The 21,660-nt window shown below is 37.1% G+C and overlaps 1 protein-coding gene across 1 annotated transcript; it reads left to right on the forward strand.

Annotated features, from left to right (window-relative positions):
* Positions 1 to 3,270: 3,270 nt before the first annotated feature.
* On the forward strand, positions 3,271 to 14,938 carry TMEM249 (transmembrane protein 249). The gene is made up of 6 exons (XM_051965127.1): positions 3,271 to 3,446; positions 3,831 to 3,978; positions 4,185 to 4,279; positions 11,461 to 11,656; positions 12,401 to 12,486; positions 14,568 to 14,938. The coding sequence occupies exons 1-6, from the start codon at positions 3,423 to 3,425 to the stop codon at positions 14,742 to 14,744; spliced, it is 726 nt and encodes a 241-aa protein (XP_051821087.1). The 5' UTR covers positions 3,271 to 3,422; the 3' UTR covers positions 14,745 to 14,938.
* The last annotated feature ends 6,722 nt before the right edge of the window (positions 14,939 to 21,660 follow it).

Here is a 21,660-nt window from a genome sequence, read left to right on the forward strand (position 1 = left end):
GCTGGTTTATCACTACCCTCATTGCACCCGCTGACAGTTGAATGGATTTCCACTTCCACCAAATAAATTGGTGCCAGATTGAGTGCAAACATCTTGTTAACTTTAACCTTACTGCATCTCAGAAATTACAAACTCAGTAACAGGGATTATGGACATGTACCATCATGCCCAATGTGTTTCACCTCTTAATAAATGTGGCCTCAGAACTGAAGAGAAATCTTTATCTGACCAAAGCATAGTATAGTAGAACTTTCATCCTCCTCACTTTGAGCACTATACTTAATGCAGCTTAAGAATGAGAACTATTGAATCTTTTAAAAAAATCAATAGTGTTTTATTTTTCCAATTACATGTAAAAATAGTTTTCACCATTCATTTCTGTAAGATTTTGAGTTACATATTATTTTTCTCCCTCCTTCCCTTACCTTCCTCCTCCCCAAGATAGCAAGGAATCTGGTATAGGTTATACATGTGTAATCATTTTAAATGTATTTTGCATTAGTCATGTTGGTTTTTAAAATTTAAAGTTTACTTTTTAATAATAGCTTTTTATTTTTCAAAAACATACAAAAAGAATTTTTAATATTCACCCTTGTCAAACCTTGTGTCCTATATTTTTCTCCCTCTCTCTGCACTTCCTCCATCCCTTAAATAGCAAGTAATCCAATATAGGTTGAACATGTGCAATTCTTCTAAGCATATTTCCACATTTAGCATACTGCACAAGAAAAATCAGATCAAAAAGGGAAAAAATGAGAGGAAAAAACCAAGCAAACAACAACAATAAAAAAGGTGAAAATACTATGCTTTGATCTGCATTCAGTCCTTATGGTCCTCTTTCCTGATGCAGATGACTCTCTCCATCAAAAGTCTATTGGACTGTCAATAAAAAGTTATTATAAAATTAAAAAAAAAACCATATGTAGCCTGAAAAAAAAAGTCTTTTGGAATTGGCCTGAATCACTTCATTACTGAAAAGCGTCAAGTCCATCACAATTGATTATCACATGGTCTTGTTGCTAGGTACAATATTCTCCTGGTCCTGCTCATTTCACTCAGTATCAGTTCATGTAAGTCTCCAAGCCTTTCTGAAATCATCCTATTGATCATTTCTTATAGAACAACATAACAATCATATACTATAACTTATTCAGCCATTCCCCAATTGATGGGTATTTAATTTCTAATTTCCTGCCACTACAAACAGAGCTGCCACAAACATTTTTGCACATGTGGGTCCCTTTCCTTCCTTTAAGATCTCTTTGGGATATAAGCCAGTAATAATACTGCTGGATCAAAGGGTATGCACATAATTTCAAACTGTCCTCCAAAATGGTTGGATCAGTTCACAACTCCACCAACAATGTATTACATTTGTCATGTAATGACATGTAAATGGTGCAAGTTTTTAATATATTGAACACATTCACTATGAGTCAAACACTAAGGGGCAGTCAAAAAAACTAATGGGATTTTAGGCTTCAAGAACTGACGGATAATAATTAGAACAAATCCTCAGTCCCTTACCATCCTAGTTTTTGCCAAGGGAAAGAACAGAGAAAACCTATAGGATTATATACTCAGTTCTAAGTGCTACATTTTGGTGAAAGCATTGACAAACTGGAATGCCTTCCAAAGTGGGTAACCAAGACTATAAGATTTGCAGGCCATGCAGGAGATAGTTAACTGATGAAATTGGTGTTGGTTTAGCTTAGGAAATAGACAACTTCAGGGACTTGATGGTGGCCTTTAAGTATCAGATTAGGTGTCAGGAGAAAGGGATTTGATTTATTGTTTGTCTCCAGATGACAGACTTGGAACAAAGACATAAATTTCCATTTGATATAAGAAAAACATCTTAGTAATTAAAACTTCTTGTTACTGGAGAGCTTCAAAAAGTTGTGTAAAAAGCTTAGGTGTTGGCTTAAACTGTAGAATGAAATATATTTTTGGACAAAACCACTATACATATTAATTACAAGGGTTTTATTTATGTGTTTTTTTTTGGGGGGGGGAAGGAAAGAAAAAATAAATGCTTATTGAAATTTTCATTTTTAGAAAAGCTATGTGAAAGTGGTGAAGGTTGTGTTGGAAGAATATCACAATAAATGAAATTAACTCTTTCTTTAAAAATTTGAGATGGCTATTTACTGACAGGAAATGATTTATTACTAGAGAATGATAGAGGGATGCAGGAAAAAAAAACATCTTCCAGTATTTGAAAGGTTGTCATTAGGAAGAAGGGTTAGACTTTTTTTAAAAAAAACTTGACCTGTGCATATCCTTTGATCCAGCAGTGTTTCTATTGGGCTTATATCCCAAAGAAATACTAAAGAAGGGAAAGGGACCTGTATGTGCCAAAATGTTTGTAGCAGCCCTGTTTGTAGTGGCTAGAAACTGGAAAATGAATGGATGCCCATCAATTGGAGAATGGCTGGGTAAATTGTGGTATATGAATGTTATGGAATATTATTGTTCTGTAAGAAATGACCAGCAGGATGAATACAGAGAGGCTTGGAGAGACCTACATGAACTGATGCTAAGTGAAATGAGCAGAACCAGGAGATCATTATACACTTCGACAACGATATTGTATGAGGACATATTTTGATGGAAGTGGATTTCTTTGACAAAGAGACCTGAGTTTCAATTGATAAATGACGGACAAAAGCAGCTACACCCAAAGAAAGAACACTGGGAAACGAATGTGAACTATCTGCATTTTTGTTTTTCTTCCCGGATTATTTATACCTTCTGAATCCAATTCTCCCTACGCAACAAGAGAACTGTTCGGTTCTGCAAACATATATTGTATCTAGGATATACTGCAACATATCCAACATATAAAGGACTGCTTGCCATCTAGGGGAGGGGGTGGAGGGAGGGAGGGGGAAAAAAAATCGGAACAGAAATGAGTGTCAATATAAAGTAATTATTAAATAAAAAATTTAAAAAAAAAAAAAAAAGAAAAGGCTATAAGCCAAGAGAAAAAAAAAAAAAAAAAAAAAAACTTGACCCCAAAGAACTAAAAATAATAGGCAGACATTACAGATGGGCTCAAAATAAGGAAATATTCCTAATAACTAGAGCTATACCATAGTAGAATAATAGACTGCTTCTGGTACGTAGTGGATTCTGTCTTTATGTAAACCCTGAATGATACTCAAAAGGCATATTTTAGAGAGAATTTTTGTTCAGGTGTCATTTGGATTAGGTAGTTACCAATATCTCTGTCATTCTGTGAATAAGAGGAAGAAAAGCTGTCCTAATCTACACTGAGGATTCTGGTGGTTCTAGAAGTCCCAGACAATTTAGAATCCAACTGGACCTTCTAGAATGTATGTCCTCCATTTGATTTTGCCCAACCCCTGGATCTGCCGGATTGCTTTTCTAGCTGTTCTATCTACCCCACACCTGTGATCATGAGTAGTAGCCCCTTCTTTCAGGTATGTCCAGAGATATTCTAAACTTGAGAGAGACTAGTTTCTTTTGTCCACTCTAGCCCAGTCCTGCTCTCTTTCATCCCATCCACCCTATTATTACAAGCTTTCCTTGTGACCCCATCTTCTCTTTAAGTGTCCATCCTATCTGTGGGGCCCATTTTCTCTGCTCCATCCCTTCCTCCCCTTGAAACCTTGCTCTCTTTTCTTTATCTCTATTTTGTAAGTCTGACTCTTTCCATACCTTCTATCCTCTCTCCATGTCTTCACCCTACCCTTTACTATATTCTCTCCTCTGCTGTTCAGATCTAGTCCTTTCCTACCTCTTCTAGTTTTTCCCAATAACACCCTGACTCTGTCTCCTCCTCATAACCCGCCTTCTTCTTTCAGCCCCCCAAGATCATCAGTATCCCTGGCACTGGCAATGTGGGCCATGGCTTTGAGTTATGGGACATTGGCTACTTCAGCACCGAGCGTCATCTTGCCAAGAAGCTCAAGAAAAATCCTTTTTATCCATTTTTTCGGCAGCAGGCTAATGGTGAAGCAGGGTACTGGGAGCAGTGGGGAGAGGGAAGAATGAGGGAAAAATGGAGCTATATTGGATATTGGAACACAAAAGCCTGGGAAACAAAGGAGACATTGGGAAGGGCCCAAATGACAAGAGGGGACAGAAGTATTAATAATACTGGAGGAGGGAAAAGGCAAAAGACAACTCTGATCTAACACTATTTAATATTCCTACAGTATATGTGCTAGAGTACTACCAGGACACCTTGTGGAAGGGTCTTCTGCTTTTTTTGATCTGCATCGTACTCATGAGTCTTGGGATTTTCCGGAAGGTATGAATCCCCATATCTTCTCCATCTATTTCCTTCCTATTTAGTCTCTATATTCTTTTTTGACTTCTCCCTCATATTCTTCCCACATTCTCATCCATCTCCTCCCATCTGTTCCCCATAAAGCCTTCAGGCTGTATATCTAATATCTCTCATTCTGGATCCATGACCAGCCTCCCTCCTTTTCCAATTCTGCATTTTCCAGATTAGTATGCTTTAATCTACTTCTTGCCATTAAGTCAAGTCATCTTTGGCAATATGTTATTGCCTCCTGAGATGTGCCATATATTATAATTCTCTCTGTGCTGCTTTGTATCACACCCAATTGTGATTTATCCAAGACCCTGATATTACTTTGTTCATTACCATATAGGACCACTAGAAGATAATTAGTGTGTTAAGAAGATGATAATAATTATAGCTAGCATTTCATATAATGCCTCAAGATTTGCAAAGCACTTTACAAATATTGCCTTATTTAATCCTCACAACAGCCCTAGGGAGCAGCTGCTATTATTGTTTCCATTTTACATATAAGGAAATTGAGACAGATAGGATAAGTGACTTGCACAGGGACATACAACTGTGTCTATATGTGTGTCAAGCTGAGGCTTGATTTGAACTTGGGAAGAGGAATCCTTCTGACTCCAGATCCAGCACTTTATTCACTGAGGCACTTAGATGAGTTTTTGTGTCATGGATCAACTCAACTTGTTCACTTCTTGCTATTTGATTCTGTATCCAACTCACTATTCATTTACCATGCTTGTTCAACATTTGTTTACTGATAGATGAATTCAGTGACTTTCCCGTTTATAGCTATATCATACAAGCAATAAGCATTCTTTTTCCCCCTGAGGCAATTAGGGTTAAGTGACTTGCCCAGGGTCACAAAGCTAGAAAGTGTTAGGTGTCTGAGGTCAGATTTGATCTGAGGTCAATTCTGAACTCAGGTCCTCCTGACTTCCAGGCTGGTGCTCTATCCACTGCACCATCTAGTTGCCCCCTGCAATAAGTATTCTTTATCCACTTGTTTTTTTTTTTCTTTTGTGGATTATTAGACAAATAGAATGGCTATGTTTATAATGGGGGGGTGATCTTGACACAATATCATCCATAAATAGGAATATCTAGAAGATGATATTGTTCAGTCATTTCAGTCACATTAGATCCTTCAATATTGTATTTGGGGTTTTCTTGACAAAGATACTGAAGTGGTTTGCCATTTCCTTGTCCAGGTGATCCAATGGATCCATTTTGTCAGGCAATCAGACATTAAGTGACTTGATCAGGGATCACTTAGCTAGGAAGTATCTGAGGTTGGTTTTATTTATTTATTTAATAAGAGTTTTTTATTTTCAAAATATATGCAAAGATTGTTTTCAGCATTCACCCTTGCAAAACCTTGTGTTCCAAATTTTTCTCCCTTTCTTCCTCCCACTCCCTCCCCTAGACAGTAAGTAATCCAATATATGTTAAACATGCACAATTCTTCTATACATAGTTCCACATTTATCATGCTGCACAAGAAAAATAGATCAAAAAAAGAGAAAGAAAACAAAAAGCAAGCAAACAACAACAAAAAAGGTGAAAAACTATGTTGAGTTCTACATTCAGTCCAGACAGTCATCTTTCTGGATGCATATGGCTCTTTCTATCACAAGATCATTGGAACTGGCCTGAATCACCTTATTGTTGAAAAGAGCCACATCCATCAGAGTTGATCATCACATAATCTTGTTGCTCTGTACAATGTTCTCTTGGTTCTGCTTACTTCACTCAGCATCAGTTCATGTCAGTCTCTCCAAGTCTCTCTGAAACCATCCTACTGGTTGTTTCTTACAGAACAACAATATTCCATAACATTCATATACCACAATTTATTCAGCCATTCTCCAGCTGATGGGCATCCACTCAGTTTCCACTTCCCTGGGAGGTGAGATTTAAATTCAGGTGTTTTCATTTATTTATTTATTTATTTATTTTTACTCCAGGCCCAATGCTCGATTCACTGAAACACTGGCTGTATCATCTGGAAGACGAGGGAATTCCCACATAAGACATTCTCCATGACACTGACAAACACTTTCCTGTAGCCAGCATTTGTTGCTGTAGTTCAGTCATTCAATTATGTCCAAGTCTTAAGGACCCAATGGATGTGTTTTTTTTTAAATTTTATAATAACTTTTTATTGACAGAATCCATGCCAGGGTAATTTTTTTTTTTACAACATTATCCCTTGTACTCGCTTCTGTTCCGATTTTTTTCTCCTCCCTCCCTCCACCCCTCCTTTAGATGGCAAGCAGTCCTACATATGTTAAATATGTTGCAGTATATCCTAGATACAATATATGTTTGCAGAACCAAGCAGTTCTCTTGTTGCACAGAGAGAATTGGATTCAGAAGGTAAAAATAACTCGGGAAGAAAAACAAAAATGCAATTAGTTTACATTCATTTTCCAGTGTCCTTTCTTTGAGTGTAGCTGCTTCTGTCCATCATTTATCAATTGAAACTGAGTTAGGTCTCTTTGTCAAAGAAATCCACTTCCATCAGAATACATTTTCATACATGTCGTTGTTGAGGTATATAATGATCTCCTGGTTCTGCTCATTTTACTTAGCATCAGTTCATGTAAGTTTCTCCAAGCCTCTCTGTATTCATCCTGCTGGACCCAAGGGATGTTGTCTGTGGGGTTTTCTTGGCAAAGATAATAGAGTGGTTTACCATTTCCTTCTTCACTGTCTCCATTTTACAGGTAAGAAAACTGAGGCAAACGAGTTAAATGACTTGCCCAGAATCACACAGCTAGAAAGTGTCTGAGGCCATATTTTAACTCAGATATTCCTGATTCCAAGCCTATAGCTCTACCCACTGTGCCACCTAGCCATCCTAGCCAGTATATCTATTTTATGCCTCAATTGATGAGGGCATGCAGACAGTCATTAAAGTTATCTCAGTAGCTGTGTCCATCAAAGAATCTTGTCTGATCATATATATGGGTGAAATACTTAGTTGGAGGAGAAATACTGAATTAAATATTTTTTTGAAAGCCATAAATAATACAACAAAATTAGCTTTTGATCCAAGATGCAATCAGCCGGGAAAAATGTTCTTTAAAAGCCCAATTGTTCCTTATATTTTTATCAAAGTTACCTTTGATATATATGTACTCCATTTCACAGAATTTTTATAAAACTGAGAAAGTAGTCATGTGGACCAGTAGCTGCTGATGTCTTCTTAGTTACTGCTTTGTTTTTATTGACAATAATGTCTGTAATTTTCCCCCTACTCTGAGGCTTAATCCTGATGTGGAGATGACTTTATGTTCTTAAAGGTCATGGCTGCAAAGGGCATTTCTAACTTGTTATATATTGATATCCTAAACATAGACCTAGTAGATGAATGCATAGTTTTTTAGAGATCCAGGATAGTCAAGTACAGTGATGAGTTTACCAGCAGTTTGGCCAATAGATGAGTGATTCTTTGTTCACAGAAATTCATGTACCAAAGAAAAATACCAAGTGTTCTCTGGTCCTAGATGGACTCCTTCTCTTTCACAGTAATGATAGCAGAGTGCTTGAAAGGGGGAAGAGTAAGTTAAGAATGATAGTTTTTAAACCCTCTATTAGGATTAAATTTAATTATTGGTGCTCTAAATGATCTTCATCCAGTGATCATTAGGTCAATGGGCTGCTGGAGGTACTGAACCACATCAGTGCTGACATTCTTGTTATCAATGAACTAAAAAAGACATGAAGAAGTTGTATAACCAAGAATATTTCCTTCAAGAAGAAAATACTAGATACTAGACATGGAAAACACATGCACACATATAATTAACTGTTTCTGGATTGTAAATGACTCATTACTGATGTGCTACGAATGTAATTTCCAAATCAGATTCCCTCGTAGATGAGAGGATCGTCTCTTTAGAGCTGAAATGAACTCTAGAAGCCATCCAATAAATCCTATTTTATAAGTGAAAAAACTTAGGCCTAAGATAGTCTGGCAAAAATCACAGAGACAATAAGCATCTAACTGGTCCCAGATTCCAAAGCCAACTTTCCTCCTCCTGCGGAATCCTGGATTTGTTTAATGATATTTATTGATATCAGATGATTCATAAAACAAGGAGACATGCAACTCAAAATGGCTTATAACTGTCATAGTATACATCATCTATAAATGATAAGAACTTCCAGATGCTCCTGTTTATGAATGATATGTTGAAAACATTAGACCCTCCTCCCTACCCCTATCCTGAACATTTCAGAGCTTCCTTAAGGACATAACCAGAACCACTGAAAGGGGACTGGTATAACAATATGAAAAACAAATGGATAAGAAATGCCTATCATTTAGCCTGGAGCATGCAGTTGAATGGCTAATACATGAGTTAAACTATTAGTATAGACTTATTGAAAAGAATTTTTGATAGATAAGTTACTAAACTCAGAGTTGAATAGAAGAGAGTGGGCTGGATTGAGTTTGAGAAGGTCCATATCTAATGATCCCAGGTTCTTCCCTGACATAAAACTCCATATTTTTTAATAATAGTTTTTTTTCAAAATACATACAAAGATAGTTTTCAACATTCACCCTTGCAAAACCTTGTGTTCCAAATTTTTCTCCCTCTTTTTCCCCAACCCCCTCCTCTAGACAGCAAGTAATCCAATATATATTAAACACGTGCAATTCTTCTATACATATTTCCACATTTATGCTGCACAAGAAAAATCAAATCAAAAAAGAAAAAAATGAGAAAGAAAAAACTAAGCAAACAATAAAAAAAATTGAAAATACTATGCTGTGATCCACATTCCGATCTCCATATTCCTCTTTGTGGATGCAGATGGCTCTGTCTATCCCAAATCTATTGGAACTGGCCTGAAATACCTCATTGTAGAAAAGAGCCAAGTCCATCATAGTTCATCATTGTGTAATCTTCTTGTTGCTATGTACAATGTTTTCTTTGTTCCACTCACTCCACTTAGCATCAGTTCCTGTAAGTCTCTCCAGGCCTCTCTAAAATCATCCTGCTGGTCGTTTCTTACAGAACAATAATATTCCATAACATTCATATATCATAACTTATTCAGCCATTCTCCAATTGATGGGCACCCATTCAGTTTCCAGTTCCTTTCTACTAAGAGAAGGGCTGCCACAAACATTTTTGTACATACAGGTACTTCTCCCTTTTTTATGATCTTTTTGGGATACAGACCTAGTAGTGACACTGACCCAGGTCAAAGGGTATGCACAAAAACTCTGTTTTTTAAAACAACATCATTATATAAAGGTTAAAATACCATAATCTTAGAAGAATCAAAATTATGGATGGTCTAAAAAGTAGTAGAGAGATGCCCAATGGGACTAATGAAGCCACAGCAAATAATTTACTTACAAGAAGTGACATAACATGTATAACTAATATTTGGATTGCTTGCTGTCTATGGGAGGGGGTGAGGAGGAGGAAGGAGGAAAAATTAGGAACACAAAGTTTTGCAAAAGTATATGCTGATTTTTACAGTCAAAGGTTCTGATAAAGGCCTCATTTCCGAAATATATAGAGAATTGACTCTAATTTATAAGAAATCAAGCCATTCTCCAATTGATAAATGATCAAAAGATATGAACAGACAATTCTCAGACAAAGAAATTAAAACTATTTATAGCCATATGAAAATATGCTCCAAATTATTATTAATCAGAGAAATGCAAATTAAGACAACTCTGAGATACCACTACACACCTGTCAGATTGGCTAGAATGACAGGGAAAGATAATGCAGAATGTTGGAGGGGATGTGTGAAAACAGGGACACTGATACATTGTTGATGGAATTGTGAACACATCCAGCCATTCTGGAGAGCAATTTGGAACTATGCTCAAAAAGTTATCAAACTGTGCATACCCTTTGACCCATCAGTGTTACTACTGGGCTTATACTCCAAAGAGATACTAAAGAAGGGAAAGGGACCTGTATGTGCCAAAATGCTTGTGCAGCCCTGTTTGTCATGGCTAGAGGCTGGAAAATGAATGAATCCCATCAATTGGAGAATGGTTGAGTAAATTGTGGTATATGAACGTTATGGAATATTATTGTTCTGTAAGAAATGACCAGCAGGATGAATACAGAGAGGACTGGCGAGACTTACATGAACTGATGCTAAGTGAAATGAGCAGAACCAGGAGTTCATTATATACCTCAGAAATGATACTGTTTGAGCATGTATTCTAATGGAAGTGGATCTCTTTGATAAAGAGACTAATTCAGTTTCAATTGATCAAGGATGGACAGAAGCAGCTACACCCAAAGAAAGAACACTGGGAAATGAATGTAAACTGTTTGCATTTTTGTTTTTCTTCCCAGGTTATTTATACCTTCTGAATCCAATTCTCCCTGTGCAACAAGAGAAGTGTTCAGTTCTGCATACATATATTGTATCTAGGATATACTGTAACCTATTTAACATGTATAGGACTGCTTGCCATCTGGGAGAAGGGGTGGAGGGAGAGAGGGGAAAAATTGGAACAGAAATGAGTGCAAGGGATAATGTTGTAAAAAATTATCCTGGCATGGGTTCTGTCAATAAAAAGTTATTTAAAAAAAAAGAAAGAAAAAGAAAATATCCTGAAAGATGAAAAAAAAAAGTATATGTTGAAGAGGCAGCTAGGTGATGCAGTGGATAAAGCACCAGCCCTGAAGTTAGGAGGACCTGAGTTCAAATCTGCCCTTAAACACTTAATACTTCCTAGCTGTGTGACCCTGGGCAAGTCACTTAACCCCAACTGCCTCAGGGGGGAAAAAAAAAAGTATATGTTGAAAACTATCTTTGCATGTATTTGGTGGGGGACTATAAAAAATTCTTTAAAAAAAAAGGGGGATAAAAAAGAAGTGGCAGAAAAGATATCGAACCAGTAAATGAAGAGATGGAAAAGGGGGTAGGTTAGTCATCTATCCAGAATAGGAGATAACTGATACATAAATCAAGTGCTTTATTGGCTCCTGTGGAATACTAAAAGACCTCAAGAGAAGCCTTCAGCACATTGGTGGGTTTTTTATGGGAGAATCCATGGGAAGGCATAGACAAATATGGCATAGTACGCCCTCTTCCATTTCCGTCCCCTCTCCCTTTCTGGTATATTGATGGTATCTCTATAACTCCCGTTGGGGCTACAGATGCATAATCAGGAGACGTGGGGTTTTCCTGCCTATGGGGTTGGCATTGGTCTGTGGCTTACAATCTCATCACTGCCGAAGCGCCGCCTGGTCTTAAACCACACTCGGGGGATGTACCACTTCTCCATCCATGGTCGCACTGTCTGTCAAGGACCCCTGCATCGCATCTACATCCGCCTCGCCCTCCGATCTGATGGTATTTGACACTGCTGGGAAGCAAGGAATCTGCGGAGGGGGGATAGGGTCGGGCTACTTGGGGGCAGGGATAGGAGTCTAGGAACAGTAAGTTTGGGATTGGGATGGGATAGGGCTAATGAGTGAGCGATGGGAAACTGCAAAAAGACAAGAATCTGGAGAGACCCAGGGATGGAGACAAGTTCAAGGCAGAATTATGAGAACAGGATCAGAGAAAGAGCTCAAGATAACATTCCAAGAGCTAAATAGAGGGTTTGAGAAGCCAGACTGGAGAAATTGAGAACAGAGAGCTGGAAAAAGAGAAAAGGAGCTCAGGTTAGAATCGGAAAGTGGGACAACATGCACTGAAGCTGGGAATGGAGACAGAGTTAGGAACAGGGACAGGATTCTGGGGAAGGCTAGTGCTGTTAACAAGGTCAGGAGCATCATGATGAGGTCAGGGATCTGAGAACATGTCCAAAGAACTGAGATAGGTTCCAGAGATCAGAGGGTCCTGGGCTGAAAGCCAGGGAGATGGGGACAAGGATGTGAAAAATGAAAGAACCAGAAAACTTAGGACAGTGTGAAGTAAGAGACAGGGACAGGGATTTGAGGACTGATAATGACAACTAGGGGACAAGGCTTTGGATGGATCAAAGACAGGGGGAAAGTCTCAGGTCCACTTTTATTTCTGAGTAGGGGAAGTAGAAAAGGGGATAGTCCCTGGATGTGAGAGCAGTTTCGAAGTGTTCTCTTCTTGTTGTAGCTTACGGTAGATGCTTCTTCCAGTTAGTCCTCTGTGGCCACAAACTGGAACCGCTGGTTCTGGTGAAGCTGTCAGAACACTATGAGGTAAGGACTTCATTTCCCAGACTCATCTCTCAAGCTTTACTGACTTCCCCTAATCCCTTGACTTTCCTCTGATTTCTTCCCTCACCTGCTGATCAATCTTTTCTGTGTTTTCCAGTGATGTTCACTCCCCACTTCTCAATCTTTTTTATCTATGGTTCTCCAACTGACCCACTGACCATTCACATCATTAACCATTTTCATTACATCAGATAATCCACATTTCACAAACTTGATTTTTTAAATGGGAATCATTTATGGCCTAATCAGTCAGTCAATCAATCCATCAGTAATCAATCGATTATTAAGCACCTATTATATGGCAGGAGCTGTGCTAGTTGCTAGGGATACAAATATAAACAATGAAATAATCACTACTTGAAGTATATACATATATATCATTAATATAAAGCTAATAAATACAAATAATTACAAAGTAGTTTGATGGGGAGTGATTCTAGCAGTTTGGAATCAGGAATGATTTCAGAAAACGTCATTTTAAAGGAAGAAAGGGACTTTATGAAGTGGAAATAAGGGGAGAAATCTTCCAGGTGTGCAGGATGATCAATGTAAAGGTCTAAAGATGGAAGATAGAGTATTTTTTTTTCAATATCCTCTTATGTAAAATGGGGACATTTTTAGCATCTACTTCCCAGGATTGTTGTGAAATTAAAATATTTGTAAAGCTCTTTGCAAACCTTAAAGTGCTATAGATATTTTTATTACAAACATATAAATTATTATTAATATTATGGTATTAAATGACATGCTTATTATTGTTATTATAATTTTGTGTGAAAAATAGGAAGAAAGAAATTGGGCTATTTCTTAGAATGTAGGAAGGAGAGTGATGTCCAATAAAGGTGGAAAAATTAGTTGGGGCTGGGTTGTATAGGGTTTTAAAAGTTAAATAGGAGAATTTATATCTTATTCCAGAAGTAATAGGAAATCCCTAGACTTGATTGAGTAAAAGAATCAAATAGTGAAATCTGTGTTTAAGGAAAATTTTTTGGTATTATTTTATGGGATACACTTGAGACAGGTGGATTAGTTAAAAGACTGTTGTAATAATTTAGGTCAGAGACAGAGAAAAAAATGACAGAAAGGAAGAGATAGTGTGCATGTGACAAACAGTGACATGTCTAACACACATCAGCCATATATATATATGTGTATATATGTATTATATATGTATGTATGTATGTACACACACACACACACACACACACAAAAATATATTCAGCTTCCTGAAAAGAGAAAACTGGCCAGGGTCCTGGCATGGGGACCTTAGTTTCTTTTTCTTTTTCTTTTTTTTCTTTTTTCTCTCTTTTTATTCTCTCTCTCTTTTTTAAATATTTTATTTTATTTTATAATAACTTTATATTGACAGAATCCATGCCAGGGTAATTTTTTTTACAACATTATCCCTTGTACTCGCTTCTGTTCCGATTTTTCCCCTCCCTCCCTCCACCCCCTCCCCTAGATGGCAAGCAGTTTTATATATGTTAGATATGTTGACGTATATCCTAGATACAATATATGTTTGCAGAACCGAGCAGTTCTCTTGTTGCACAGGGAGAATTGGATTCAGAAGGTAAAAACAACTCGGAAAGAAAAACAAAAATGCAAATAGTGGGGACCTTAGTTTCAATAAGAATTGGGGACTGTGAATTTTTCCTGGGAATGTGAGCCAACAGGGCTTCCCAGCAGCCCTCTTACAGGTAGCCACTCTGCCCAGCCTATAACCACCAGCCATTCCTGAAGAGGGGAGGATCTAGATTTTTTGGATAAAAATGCTTCCATTTCCTGACTTCTTTAGCTTACACTGTGCCTTTTACAATGCATGGAAGACTAAAATTTCTTGAGATGTGGGATTACAAACCGTCACCATTCCTGTTTTATACATGAGAAAATATACCCAGAGGAGAAAACTTTTCCAATATTACATAGTAAATCAAGGTGAAAGTCTTTTCTTCCTCAAACCTAGGCTCTGAGAGACCAAATTCTATATTTTTTCTGAGCCTCTGCTCCCTTCAGATAAGACCTATCTCCTCTCTATCATATTCCTTTCTTTGCCTCTACAGCAACTGGAATTCCTGGGTCGCCATATTGCCCGTAAACTGAACATCAACTACTTTGATTGTATAGCTGTGTCCTACCGCCATGTTGTCCGCCACTGGCCATTGGGATCTGGATACAGCCCTGGAATTGTTCCCCGTCGCAGGTCTACCTATGGACCCCGCACTTATCAGGAAGTGTAATGGTCTGAGATCAATTAAACATAGATTATGAGAATCTAATTCTAATTCTTCCTTCCCCAACAACCCACCCAAATGTCTCAGGTCTTTCTCTTCCATGTCTCTTTCCCCACCGACAGTCACAATCCCTGGATGATGAGCAAATGAAGTCCAGCACTGCTCAATCTCCCTCTCAATAAAGTTACTTCCTTCCAGTCCCCTCAGTGGTCTTCTTTATCATTTAATAACTCATATTCATATGATGTCCTATTTTTTTTAGAGAGTTTTCACCAATAGGCAGGTAGTACAAAAATTATAATGTTCAATCTTAAAGATGAGGAAACTGAGGTCCAAAAAAGTCAAGGTAGGTAGTATTCATCATAAATGTCAGTCAGGAGTCAAATTTAGTTCTCTTGAATTGAAGACCAGTATTCCTTCTGACTCCTCAGGGGACAGCTCTCTTAGCAAGTTAGAAGCAGATCCAGACTTGACTCTCTTCTAAGCAGAGGAGGGTCTATCAGTTGAACAAACAAATTCAGCAAACATTCATTGAAAAACTACATCTATAAAGTTTTACACTCAAATTTAAAAAAAGCAACTGGCATATTTCTATAGTACCTGGGGTACTTCTCTAATGAGGAGAAATATAAAAAATCTATATTAGGTACTAGGTGCTCAAAAATTCATAGCCCAATCATAGTGTTTGCAAATTTGTTTACTTTTGCTAACCAAGCAGAATTTAATGAAAGAGTGATAAAAATTAAAATAAAGCACTTTCCTCTCAAGCTTTCTATATATACCATTCATAGGAAGAATGAATATATATGAATATATAATTACATAATATCAGAAAGGCCCACATATAGAGAGCACAAATGACTAGACCATATAGAGGGACAGGTTATGTCTTTGACACTACATTGCTATGGTACTAATGACCTAGTGATGTCATTATGAAGAAAAAGCAAGTACATAAAGTATATATATAAAATATCAAACTGAGGGCTGTTGAAAATTTAGCTTAAGAAGGCCAAGGTCTCCCACTGCATCCAGGGCCATCTTTAGTGGTCCTGATCTATATCTGGACACTGGACCCAGATGGCTCTGAAGGGCCCTCCCTCTATTAAATCCAATTTACTTGCATCTCACAGCATCTCCTTGATGTCATGGTCCTCTTCAAGAACAAAGGACAACAATATGAAATACCAGGTGGTGAGAGAGCAGTTCAAAGTGGGAAGAATTTGCATTAGGTATTTATCATAGTCACAAAGGGTGCCCTTTATGGATGTGAAAAGACTCATGGCCATAATCAAAATGTGCATTTGATAAGGTCCTGAATGATGAGTGTGGTTGGCAGAGAAAAACTGGAGTATAGATGGAATTGTTCCTCAGGGAGAAGGCTCTGATAGAAATCAGTTTAGCTCCATGGTCCCATCCTGTGTGGAGGTCTTCCAGTCAGAAATCCAAGTAAGTCAAACCTGAGACCCACTCTCTAAGAGGGTTATGGGCAGTCTCACCTTGCTCAGAATGTCCTAGTCATGTCCCTAAGGTTAAATTTTCCCGATAAATCTGCTTATGGCACTTGTCATCTTTGTTGTTGTACTCTGGATCAGTCTGCAACAGCATTCCTCCTCGTGTCTCCCTGTGCTCCTTCCCCATGCTGTGTGATATCTCTCCTAACCCCACTGTGCCTTAAGTTGTCTCTCCTTTCAGGACCCACTTCTCCTCCTTATGCTATCTACCTCTGTTAAGGTGCTAAAACCCCTTTTAGGATTTAGTCTGCCAGCTAAAGTCACACTCCAACCTCATGGGATATTTCCTATCTTCTAGTTAATTGCAAGTTCTACTAGGGAACTTATCTTTTTCATTATTAATTGTTAAAATCCTTTTCTATGCTTTTCCAACTCTAATTCATATTTACTATTCTTGGTGTCTATTGTAGCTCTTCAGTTTGTCTATAACCTCTTCTCTTAAATCTACCTTTTGTCAAAGAGAATGATCATTGTTAATTTTTCACATGACCGAACCCAACATTTTGTACCTACCACATATGGTGCCTACATCAGCCACATCATTATGAGTGAAAAGGGCTTAAGGTTGGAGGGAAGATGGGGAGGGAAATAAGGGAGAGTCTAAGGTGAATCCTTTTCTGGAAAACGAAATCGAATGGCCCTTCAACAATGAGAAAGAAAGGAGGAAGTGGGGTATGCTTTCAGATATACTAACAAGACAGGTTTAAGTAGGAGGAATTGTCTAGAATCATCTTATTGTTGAAAAGAGCCAATTAGAATTGATCACATAATTTTGTTGTTGCTATGCACAATGTTCTTTTGGTTCAACTCACTTCACTTAGCATCAGTTCATGTAAGTGGAAAGACAAAGGCTTTCCCTTTTAAGAGAAGATTGAACCAAAAAAGGCAGACTGAATTAAGCATTTCTGCTGAGTTCTCCCAACCTAACCCTCTAAACAACTTTTTAAAAATATGAAAATTCAAATTCTGAATGGGATGATAACAAATCACAGTAACTCAGTTTTCTAGCACAGGACTTAACAAAAAGAAAGATCTGTGGACATTAGAATAGGAGTTATTTGGAAGTGCGGCTGGATGTGAATTCTGGGATAGAAGCATATAGTCTGGAATGGTAGCAGTGGGAATTACTATTCATAGTGGCACCAGGAGTGCTCACCTGGTCAAAAAGATATAACAAAGAGCCTCTGTGTTGGCATTGGGTACAAAAGCAGGACAAATGACAGCTCTTTCACCCATCATCCAGTTTCAGGTCACAGCAAAGAAGGGTAAAGAAGAGTGGTTAAAGTCTCTGGTTGTGAGGGAGCAAAGTACCTAGCAGAATACAGACTAGGAGGATAGTGATCAGAACTCTCCCCATATCACACTACCTTGGAAGAACTGAAAATCCACAGAAAATACCCAGATTTAGGTACTAAAGCTTACCATTCCTCCTCCTAGAGGCAAGCAAAGTCTGACTCTACAAACCCAAAGTCAAGAAATGGGCTGGAAAAAGAAGGAAAAAAACCCAATCTAATTGATTGGTCTTGAATAGTGAGTGTGTTGAGCAAAGAGCAATTGAAGAATTTATCTTTGAGGTAGGCAGGGAGAAGGCACTAATAGAGATCAGTTTAGCTCCATGGTCTCACTCTCTAAGTTGTCCAGTCAGAAATCCAATTTATGTCAAACCTCTGAAACCCACCTTCTGTAGGAGCCTCACCTTACCATCCCCTCAGAAATTCCAGTCAAATTCTTCCTATAAAATCTATTTATGACCTTTAGGTCAATCCACCAAGGACTGTGACTCATGGTGTCTTTCTCTGTACTTCTTCCCCATGCTATGGGATATCTCTTAACCTCACCATGCTTTGTGGTGTCTTTTCTGACCCCACTTCTCCTACTTCAAGATAACTAATCCTTTGGGGATACTACTTCCCTTTCAGGATTTAGCCTGCCAGCTAAAGGGACATGGGAGGCATGTCCCAACCTCTTGAATGTGATTTCCTTTCTCCGAGTGAATGGCAACTTGGACTAGGAAACTCGTCTCTTCCATCATTAATTAAAACCCTTTTTCTATGCTCTCCCACTCTATTTCATATTTACCATTTCCGGTGTCTATTGGATTCTACCATTTTGTCTGTAACCTATTCCCCTAAATAAATCTACTTTTTTGCCAAAGATAAGGGCCAGTGTGAATTCTTCACATGACCCAACCCCAATTTTTGGTGTCTACCATTATTTGGTGTCTACATCAGTCACATCAAAATGATAAAAAAATTCTGTGGTGACAGGGAAGCTCAAGCTACAAATTCAAAAGAAGATAATGATTTAACATCTACAAGCAAGACCTGAAATAAAAGTGCAAAATAGAACTAAATTTAACAAGAATTCTTAGAAAATTAAAGATGAAAAAAGATGATCTTTAAATCAAGAGTAGTAGAAAAAAATAGGGAAAGGAAATGAGAGCAATGCAAAAAAAATTATGAAAAAGAATTAACAGCTTGTTAAAAGAGATACAAAGCCTCACTGAAGAAAATAACTCCTTAAAAGTTAGAATTGGTCAAATGGAAGCTAATGACACTATGAGACATTAAGAAACAATAAAATCTAAAGATTGAAAAATAAAATGTTAAATATAAAAATAACTGAGCTGGAAAATGGATTCAGGACAGATGGTTTAAGAATTATTGGATTACCTGAAAGCCATAATAAAAAAAAGCCTGGATGTTATATTTCAAAAAATGATAAAGGAAAATACCCAGATATTATAGAAGCAGAGGGGGAAATTTGAAAGAATCCATCAATCACCTCCTGAAAAAGTAAAAGAGATTTCTCCTGAAAGATGTCCCAAAATGAACATGGGGACAAATCCTACAAATAGCCAGAAAAGAATAATCCAAGTACCATAAAACTAAAGTCAAGACCACACAAGATTTAGCAGCTACCACTCACTATAAAGGAATAAAGGACTCAGAATAGGAAGTCAAAAGATCTAGGATTACAATCAAGAATAATTTAGAATAATTGAATATAATTGTATGGGGGAAACATATACATTTAATGATATAGAGAACTGACTCAAATTTATAAGAAATCAAGCCATTCTCCAATGGATAAATGGTCAAAGGATATGAACAGACAATTTTCAGATGATGAAATTGAGACTATTACTACTCATTTGAAAGAGTGTTCCAAATCATTATTGATCAGAGAAATGCAAATTAAGATAACTCTGAGATACCACTACACACCTGTCAGATTGGCTAAGATGACAGGAAAAAATAATGATGAATGTTGGAGGGGATGCGGGAAAACTGGGACACTGATGCATTGTTGGTGGAACTGTGAACGAATCCAACCATTCTGGAGAGCAATCTGGAATTATGCCCAAAAAGTTACCAAATTGTGCATACCCTTTGATCCAGCAGTGTTTCTATTGGGCTTATATCCCAAAGAAATACTAAAGAAGGGAAAGGGACCTGTATGTGCTAAAATGTAGTGGCTAGAAACTGGAAATTGAATGGATGCCTATCAATTGGAGAATGGCTGAGTAAATTGTGGTAGATGAATGTTATGGAATATTATTGTTCTGTAAGAAATGACCAGCAGGATGAATACAGAGAGGCTTGGAGAGACTTACATGAACTGATGCTAAGTGAAATGAGCAGAACCAGGAGATCACTTTACACTTCGACAACGATATTGTATGAGGATGTATTCCGATGGAAGTGGATTTCTTTGACAAAGACTCAATTTCAATTGATAAATGATGGACAGAAGCAGCTACACCCAAAGAAAGAACACTGGGAAATGAATGTAAACTGTTTGCATTTTTGTTTTTCTTCCCAGGTTATTTTTACCTTCTGAATCCAATTCTCCCTGTGCAACAAGAAAACTGTTCGGTTCTGCAAACATATATTGTATCTAGGATATACTGCAACATATTTAACATCTATAGGACTGCTTGCCATCTAGGGGAGGGGGTGGAGGGAGGGAGGGAAAAAATCGGAACAGAACCGAGTGCAAGGGATAATGTTGTAAAAAAATTACCCTGACATGTATTCTGTCAATATAAAGTTATTATAAAATAAAATAAAATATAAAAAAAAACAAAAAAAATATACATTTAATGAAAGAGGACTTTCAAGCATTCCTGACTGGGGACAAAAACCAAAAAAACTGGAGATGAATAGAAAATTTGCCATTTAAAAACAAGACTCAAAAAAAAAAAAAAAGGGAAAAACTTGCATTTCTTTATGGAAGATAACACATATAACTCCTAAGAACTTTATCATTGTTAGGATGGTTCAAAGAAGTGTACATAGCTAGAGAATACATGGAATAATCTCAGAAAAAGAATGAAAGGGTGAGAAAGAGGGGTGCACTGGGAGAAAAGAGAAGGGAGGCAAAGAATGAGGAAAATTATCTCACATAAAAGAGATGGAAAAAGAAAAGTTTTTATAATAGAGGAGGAAGTAGTGGAAAGCAAGCAATGTTGCTTTCCCCTGAACTAGTTCAAAGAGGGAACTCTATATACACGCATATACACACAGAGTTGGATATAGAGATTCATCTTATTTGCAAGAGAATTTGGAGGGGAAAGGAATAAAGGAAAGTAAGAATGGTGGTAGGAGGAAGAATAGATTGAGGAAGAAAGTGATCAAAAGCTAAATAAATTTTTAAAAGATTACAGGGCAAAAAGAGAGAAAGATAAATAGAAAATAGGATGGAGGAAAATGTATAATTATCGATTATAACTGTGAATATAAATGGGATGAAATCATAAAATGAAAGAATATAGTAGAAAAGATTAGAAACCCAGACTCCAAGAATATATTGATTGCAATAAACATATTTGAAACCAAAAGAAACACAGAGAATTCAAATAAGAGACTGCAGCAAAATCTATTGTGCTTCAGCCAAAAGTAATAAAAAAGATGGAGTTACAATTATAATCTCAGACAAAGCAAAAGAAAAAATAAACCTAATTAAAAAGAGATAATATGGGAAACTGTATTTTGCTAAAAGGTACCATAGACAATGATGTAATGTCTATACTGAACATATATGCACTATAGAGCATAGCATCCAAATTCTTGAAGGAAAATTAAGTGAGTTACAGGGGGAAACAGTAAAACTATATTAGTAGGGATCTCAATTTACACCTTTCAGATCTAGATAAATCTAACCAATAAATAAATAAGAAAGAGGGTGAGGTGAATAGAATTTTAGAAAAGTTAAATATGATATTTCTGGGGATATTGCATGGGAATAGAGATGAGCATACCTTTTTCCCAGTTGTACATGTCACCTTCATAAAAATTGACTATGTATTTAGGATATAAAAACCTCACAAATAAATGTAGAAAAACAAAAATATTAAATCTTCCCATTTTGGATCATAAATAAAAGTTATATTCAATAAAGAAACT

This window comes from Antechinus flavipes, chromosome 1, assembly GCF_016432865.1.
Source record: "Antechinus flavipes isolate AdamAnt ecotype Samford, QLD, Australia chromosome 1, AdamAnt_v2, whole genome shotgun sequence".
Classification (NCBI taxonomy): Eukaryota; Metazoa; Chordata; class Mammalia; order Dasyuromorphia; family Dasyuridae; genus Antechinus; species Antechinus flavipes.

Excerpts from the sequence above, each read along its gene's own strand:
- TMEM249 (XM_051965127.1), top strand. The coding sequence starts at position 3,423 with ATGAGTAGTAGCCCCTTCTTTCAG. Across the intron at positions 3,447-3,830 it reads GTAGTAGCCCCTTCTTTCAG|CCCCCCAAGATCATCAGTAT; the intron begins GTATGTCCAGAG and ends TTCTTCTTTCAG. Across the intron at positions 3,979-4,184 it reads TTTTCGGCAGCAGGCTAATG|TATATGTGCTAGAGTACTAC; the intron begins GTGAAGCAGGGT and ends ATATTCCTACAG.